The 7,816-nt window shown below is 57.7% G+C and overlaps 1 protein-coding gene across 1 annotated transcript in view; it reads right to left on the bottom strand.

The window, feature by feature from the left end:
* GRAP (GRB2-related adaptor protein) overlaps nucleotides 1-7,816 on the bottom strand; it is a 19,788-nt gene that overhangs the window by 2,793 nt on the left and 9,179 nt on the right. The window contains exon 3 of the mRNA XM_021709192.1: nucleotides 30-198. Coding sequence (XP_021564867.1) covers nucleotides 30-198 — 169 coding nt within the window. The remainder of the gene's footprint in view (nucleotides 1-29; nucleotides 199-7,816) is intronic.

Below are 7,816 nucleotides of genomic sequence, written 5' to 3'. Positions count from 1 at the left end.
CCCCCTGCACCCCCATCCAGGCCCCCTACCTTGAGCAGGGGCTGCTCGTCACACAGGAAGATCTGCCGCTTCTTGGCGATGGTGGTGGTACGGTAGAAGTCAACCAGTTCGTTGAGGGAGTTGAATTTCTCCTCCCACAGGAAGTACTTCCCCGAGGCCTCACGCAGCACCTTGAAGTGCTGCACCTGGTCCCCGTAGCTAGGGAAGAGAACCCACGGCCACCTCAGACCATGGCTGTCCCAGCCTGGCACAGTCCCAGGAGCTCCCATCTCACACTGTCTGGGACCAGATCTTGAGTCTGAGGTGTTAAGATTCTATCCTGAGGACAAGAGGGAGCAATAGAAGGTTCTTGGGACTCAAGATCTGGCTCAGTGTGAGACCTGGAGTCAGAAAGGTGCAAGTGGGGGAGACGCCCCCATCCGGACCCACAGAAGGTCTGGGGAGTCCCACCAGGCAGTAGAATATGGGGTTAAGGGTATGGGCTCTGGACCAGGCCATTCTTGCTGTGTGAGCTTAGGCAAGTCACTTAACTTCTCCGAACCTCCGTTTCCTCGTGGTGGTAACATCTCCCTGATGGAGGAGTGCACAGAAAATACTGACTGTGGCTGGTTGGCAACATGAAACGATACCTCTGCAGGAGTGGTCATCAGAAAGCGTCTCCTTCATATCTCTTGAACAGCCACCTCAGTGGTTGCATTCTCCTCCCTCCCAGAACTCTCCAGTCCCCACAGTCCCTTGAAGGCGAGTCCTAAGATCGTCTTGACTCAGACCAAAGCCTCTGGTCTGAAGAGCTCAGCCATGCTGGATGCCTCATGTCCTCCCCACTCCCAAGAACCTTCTGTTGCTCCCTATTGTCCTTAGGATAGAATCTTAATGCCTCAGACTCAAGATCTGGCTCAGATCACATGTCCAGCCTCATTTCCTTTCTACCCTACATCAATGAGCTTCCTTCTCCCTCAGTTCCCGGCCTTTGCCTGGCCTTCCAGCCTACTGCCACCAACTGATCCAAGGGCCTTCCAGCCTGGCTGAGGAAACAGCCTGCTCTCCTAAACTGGACAGTGGGGCAGAGCCTGTCCCTCAGGGGCCGGGCAGAGGGACTTGCCCGGTGCCCCTGACACCATCATGCTGGAACAGGCCATGCAGGGCTGGAGCTGGAGGTGGTGCTGGTTTGGGTCAGGTCAGTGGCGGACACAACTACTTCGGGGTGCCAGGCTGGCCTAACAGCCTGGGAGGAGCAAATCAGGCCCTTTGCACAGTGGGGAAACTGAGGCCCCGAGTGCAGCCGTGACCTGCCCAGAGAGCAAGAGAGGTCAGAGCTGGGGTCACATCTGAGCAACACAGGTAAAGTGTTGCTTAACACCCTCCCGATTGGTGGTTACCGAATAACAATACAATAACAATTATTCCAATTATGATATTAATAATGTCCCAGATCTCGTCTTCCCCAGTCCAGTTCTACTCCACCATGTTGCCACGTGGGCTGGGACCCCCGGGAGGCACCCCCTCCTCTGTCCTCTGCCCAGCCAAACTGTAGCTGGCCTTTCTGGCCTCCGTGTCCTCGCCTTCTCACAGGAGAGGCAAGAGGCCTGGGACTCTAGGGGCTGCTGGACAAAGCCACCCTGGGCCCACCTGGCTGGGCTGGGGCCGTAGGGAGGACACACAGGAGGAAGCCAGTTCAGGAGGTGCGGGGGGTGGCACCCCGCTCAGGCGGCTGGTGGGGCTGAAAGCCGGGAAAGCCCGGGAACTGTGGGTGGCGTGAGACAAGGGGTGGGAGCACAGGGAGGTCACTGGGAGGGAGACAGCCCTCTGCCTCCCGAGCCAAAGGCCGTGGCTCACTGTGCTCCCATAAATGAGACCTGACTGCCAGTCCAGAGACGTGTGAACACGCGCACACACCTCCTGAGTTCTCAATGAAAATCTGGTTAAACACTGTGGATGCAATGCATTTGGACGCCAGGGTCTACCCGCAGCCTGAGTTTCTTTAGGCCTACGGCTCTCCTGAATGAGACAGTAGCGTCCAGTATGTCTGCTGCCCAGACTTGAGGCTCTCTATCCCATCTCTGCCTGCGGTTCAGTCCACCTGTCAGCGCTGGGGCTGGCCTGCTGCTTTGTAGAAGGTTTAAGATTAAAAGTTTAAGATTAAAAAAAGCTGGGGGGGGAGGGCCCGGCCAGGTGAGAAAAAAAAAAAAAAGCTGGGCGCAGTGGCTCACGCCTGTCACCCCAACACTTTAGAAGGCCGAGGTGGTAGGATTGCTTGGGCCCAGGAGTTAGAGACCAGCCCAGGCAACAGAACGAAACCTCGACTCTACAAATTAGCCAGGTATGGTGGCACACACCTGTAGTCCCAGTTACTCAGGAGGTGGACGCAGGAGTATCACCTGAGCCCAGGAGGTCAAGGCTGCAGAGAGCCATGCCACTGCACTCCAGATTGGGCAACAGAGTGAGAACTTGACTCAAAAAAAAAAAAATTATTTGTTCAAGTAACCACCCCCTGGCCTGCATGAGCAGTAGAGCAAAGTGGGACTCTCCCTCCCCAGCCAGAGTGAAGGGGTCCAAGCCACAGAGGCCCTCTCTTTCCACTTCTAAACACACCTCCAGATCTTTGCACACACTATTTCCTCCTCCAGTTGAATGGAATATGTCTCAAACTCCTACTCATGCCTCAAGGCCCAGGTAAAATGGTCCCCATTCAGAGTCAAGGGCCTCGTTGGGTCCCTCAGCCTCTCGTACAGCCTTCTGGTAACTCACTGCTCCTAATGACTTGCACACTAGACACCAGGAAGCAGGGAGGCAGGAGCAGACCCTGAGGGTCCAGTCTAGCTGGGACTCAGGGCTTGCCCAAGCCTGATGTTCTTATCTGGATGCTTTGTCCTTGAAAGCTTCTTCGCTAGCTCTGGGCTGGGACTGCAGCCCGCCAAGTGTCCTGGCCCTGAAAAGGGGGCTCTGGTGGCAAGCCTGACATGCTGTGTCCAGCTCTCAGGGCAGCTCAGTAAAGGAGCCGGCTCTCCCTACAAGGACAGAGGCTCTAGACCAGGAGGAGTGACGGTCCCCAAACCCGAGACACAGCTGCTCGCGTGCTGTCAGCGGCCCTACCTCCCAGTGACTCAGCCGCTCATGCCGCCGGCTGTGGGACATGTGTGCCTGTATGCCGGCGATGCAGAGGGCGTGCAGGCAGATGGGTGTCTCCCGCCCTGTCTGGCCTGCTGCAGCCCTCTGGAGCCTTCCCAGAGGCAGCCTCTGAGCCCCCACAGTTCCTCGGTGCTGCGCTCTGACAAGCTCCAGGCTTTCTGGACTTTGGACACACTGCACAGGGAGGAGTGAGGGCGACCCTCGGCAGGGCAAGCAAGAAGCTGGGGCACAAGGATCCCAGTGGCTTGGTGTCTGGGCTCCCGGCGGGTGCAGAGGCAGGAAGCCCTGCCTCCCTGCCCACCCCGAGGAGGAGCTTGGGGCCCAGGTGGCCCTGCTTCTCCGGGTGAGGGGACAGAAAGGGTGTGGCAACTTTGAGAAATAATTCAAGCCGAGCTCAGTGGCTCAGCCTGTAATCCCGCGCTTTGGGAGGCTGAGGTGAGTGGATTGCCTGAGCCCCCGGGGTTCGAGACCAGCCTGGGTAACTTGGCGAGACCTCATCTCTACAATAAATCAAAAAAATTAGCCGGGCATGGTAGCACGCGCCTGTAGTTCCAGCTACTTGGAAGGCTGAAGCGGAAGGATCGCCGGAGCCCAGCAGGTTGAGGCTGCGGTGGCCGGGAGTGGCCACTGCACTCCAGCCTGGGCGACAGAGTGAGACTCCAACTCAAAAAAAAAAAAAAAAAAAAAAGAAAGAAAGAAAAGAAAAATAATTCAATCCCAAACGACTACAGCTTTGAATATTTTGGCATCTGAAGGCCATCTTCAGATACCTGGACAGTTGTTATCTAGAACAAAGTATTCTCTGATCATATAGGAGGGTCAGGGAGTGGAGAACAGATGAGATAAGGAAAAGGGAACAAGGGACCCAGGATTTCCAGAACATTCCAGCCGGGAATTAGAGAACTCTCAAATCCGGGATACTAACCTGTGCCAGCCCCTACCTGTGCATGGCATGCAGTAGGTGCTCAGGAAGTGGCAGGGCTTGTCCCTTCCTTTGTCTCACCTGGCCCAAACGTCCTGTCTTACAGCGGGGATGGGGGGTGGGAGAGGGGAGACAGTCCAGGGCCACGAGGGCTGCTGTTTGCAGAGCTGCTGTGCCATCTGCAGCCCTGGCGGCTGAGTCGGCCCCTGTCTGAGGCTGGGCAGGGCTTTCTTCCATCTCAGGGGCCCAGCGCTTAGCCTCGGGGCAGCCGGTCTCTCTCACAGCGGGCCTGTTTCCCAGGTGTGGCTGGCCCCCCCCCATGTCCTCACCGGGAATAACGCGCCTTCCCGCTGCCTGGTCTTGGCCTTAGACATCCTTCAAGACCCAGGTGGAGCCCCGAGGCATCTGAGAAGTCCCCAGACCAGGGGCTGCCCTCTGGGACCTCTTTAGACCTCCACCCACCCCCAGGCCTGAGGGAGCTTCAGGGCCCAGATGACTCCTCCTGACCCAGGAGGGCTGGATCAAATGCAGACAGCCCTGCTGGGGGAGCCCCCCAGAGCCAGAGGAGTGAGGGGGATCGGCAGGGAGTCTGAGGCAGAGTCTGACCCTGGGGTTGGTGAGAGGAGGAAGATGCTGGGGACGGTCACTCAGTGGGCAGTGCCTGGGGGACAAGAGGGAGTCTGCATCATCCTGGATGTGCGCCGCTGGCACGCTGGTGTGTGTGTGTGTGTGTGTGTGTGTGTGTGTGTGTGTGTGTGTCAGCGTGTGTCTTCCACTCCGGGGAGGGACTGTACGTGTGTATCTCTTGCTCAGCAGTCACAGGTGTCTTTGTCTCTGTGTGTGACCCCCCAACCTACCCACCCATGGGGATGAGGAGCTGGGCTGTCAGAAAAGCCCCAGGGACCAGGACAGGCCTGATGCAGGCAGCAGCCAGTCCTGCCCAGCGGGTTTTTCTGGCCTGGTGGCGGCAGCAGCAGCAAAGGTGACAGTGGCAGCCCAGGGAGGAAAAACAAGGCTGGGGTGGGGGCAGGAGCCCCAGGACACCCCCACTCCCATCACCCTGGCCAGGGCCTGGACCCACTTGGACAGAGGCCTGGGTGCTGACTGCCAGGTATGGCCCCTTTCTGGCCTCGCTTTGCCCATCTGCAAAAGGGGAGGGGAGGAATAATAAGTGGTCCTGCCTCAGACAGGAAGGAACATCGGACTGACCTTGGGAGGGGGTGGGGCACAGTCCGTGGAGACAGACTCCTGCTGGGCCTTTGAATCTCAGGGAAGGTGGCTGGAAGTCAGACAGGTCTGTCGGGACACAGAGGGGTCATGGGCACCAGCTCTGTTCTCCCTGCTGTGAAACCTCAGAGCCCTTACCTGCAAACGGGCCTTCTGGGGTCTTCTACTTCCCCATATTTGTCTGCAGTCAGTCCCTCTTAAAATCACACTCTAAGCCGGGCTCGGTGGCTCAGCCTGTAATCCCACACTTTGGGAGGCTGAGGTGAGTGGATTGCCTGAGCCTGCGGGTTCGAGACCCGCCTGGGCAACTTGGTGAGACCTCATCTCTACAATAAATAAAAAAATCAGCCAGGCATGGTAGCGCATGCCTGTAATTCCAGCTACTTGGAAGGCTGAAGCGGAAGGATCGCCGGAGCCCAGCAGGTTGAGGCTGCGGTGGCCGGGAGCGGCCAGTGCACTCCAGTCTGGGCGACAGAGTGAGACTCCAACTCAAAAAAAAAAAAAAATCACACTCTACTTCTTCCCTGCTTCATTTCCTCCAAAGTCTCGATCTGTGTAAGATCGTATATAATTTACAAACCGTGTACTGTCTGTCACACAGTATAATGCAAGAGGTTTGTCCCATTTTGCTGGCGGCTGAGTCCTCAGCCCCCAGGACAGGCTGCTGGGCACACAAGAGGTGCTTGGTGACCAGGCGGAGTGCATGCTACCTGGAAAGGAAGCTCGCACCTCACTTGGGGACAAACTGCCATTCATGGCAGAAGAGCCCATTGTTACCTGGATAGGAGCGTGGGGTAAAAGTGAGGCTGCCCAGGCCTTGCACGCCAGCCTTGGTCCCTGGCCCGCTGGCCACCAGCTCAGACATGCTCCCTGGAGGCGGAGGGGTACAACAGCCCTTTGTAAACTCATAAAGGGCAGCTAGCTATGGCCACTGTCGTTCTGTGTGGCAGCACGAGGCCCATAAACTCCACCTCTGACAGCTTTATGGGGCTTGGCATGGGTGTGCAGGAGGTGCCACGCGCAGTGGGGTCAGAGTTCCCTAGTGCCAAGCCAGCGAGGGCAGAAGAGCTCTTACACACGAATCTGCCAAGCCAGCAGCTTCCTAGATGGCCATTGGGTCACTGGGACTCACAGCATCTGGGCTCCCTGCCCCCGTGTCGCTGCCTCTTGTTTCACAGCCCTGGATTCATGGGCAGGGGGAAGGGATAGCCTTCTGAGTCAGGAGGGGCTCCCTAACCCCCCCGAAGCATATTGCATAGTCCTGGGGGGGTGTCATATGATCATTACTATAACCGAAATATTTTTAGTTGGAGTCTCACTCCGTCGCCCAGGCTGGAGTGCAGTGGCATGCTCATGGCCACCCCAGTGTCGACCTGCTGGGCTCTGGCCGTCCTTCCACCTCAGCCTTCCTAGCAGTCGGAACCACAAGTGCACGCTACCATGCCCAACTAATTTTGTTATTTTATTGTAGAGACTCAGTCTCACCATGTTACCCAGCTGGTCTCGAACCCGCAGACTCAGGCTATCCTCTCGCCTCGGCCTCCCAAAAGGCTGGGATTACAGGCTTGAGCCACAGCGCCCGGCCAACGTCCATCTTAATAGAAGAGGAAACAGGCTCAGAGGGTAACTTGCCCAGGATTATACAGCTAATAGGTGACAGAGCTGAGACTGCTGCTGAAAGCGCCATGCCTCGTCTGAGTCTCAGTGTCGTACTCTGTGTCGACTCAGTGTCGGCTACATGCCTCATCTGAGTCTCAGTGTCGTACTCTGACCCCTGTCCGGTGGTTGTCCGAGGACCGCGAGAAGGTTCCCGGACACGCAGTGGACCAGACGCTCTGGTTCCGTCTGCGTGAAACCAAGGGTCGAAGACGCCACCTGGGGTGCTTTGCGCAAACCACAGCCAACCGAGCCCAGGAAGCGCCTGCTGGTTCTGACCTTAGGGCTTTGGCCAGGATGCCTGGGGGAAGGGGTTGGGGGGTTGGTCCCAGGATTTCCTCTGAGGGACACTTCCAGATTCCTTCCCAGGAAACACGGGTTCTGGCTTCCCTGCTCAAGAACTGCTCCCTAGTGCTGTCCATCTCCCCTCCTGGTCACAGAACTTGTTATCCAAGCACACCCCTAGCTGTCCCAGCTCTGGGTCTTGGCACATGCGGCTCCCTGCGCCAGGCACAGCCTCTCCTCTCCCTATGGATCAAACTCCTACTCAGGCTTCGGAGCCCAGATCAGGTGTCACTCCTCCCTACTACTTTCACCACATGAAATGTGTCCACTGTCACTGAATTTCGTGCTATTCACTTGCTCATCAGAGACCCCGGGGCCAGGCTGTGTCTCTTTCCCGGTCACACGCCTCGGGTGTGACGCCTGTGCAGCCGGTGGTGCCCACACAGGGGATGCTCAACAGATGCGCGAAGAACCAACTCCCGAGTGCGTGTCCGCCGGCGGAGGCCGCACTTCCAGAGAGACGCCAGGAGAGGGCAGTAGCCGAGGCGCGGATGGTGGAAGCCGCGGCGGCTGGGTGGGCGAGCGGAGCGGGACGGA

The sequence above is a fragment of the Carlito syrichta genome, unplaced genomic scaffold (genome assembly GCF_000164805.1).
Source record: "Carlito syrichta isolate Samal-C Ts95f unplaced genomic scaffold, Tarsius_syrichta-2.0.1 Scaffold169135, whole genome shotgun sequence".
Lineage (NCBI taxonomy): Eukaryota > Metazoa > Chordata > Mammalia > Primates > Tarsiidae > Carlito > Carlito syrichta.
The sequence above is the reverse complement of the archived record's forward strand: the minus strand, read 5'-3'. Positions and strand labels throughout refer to the sequence as shown.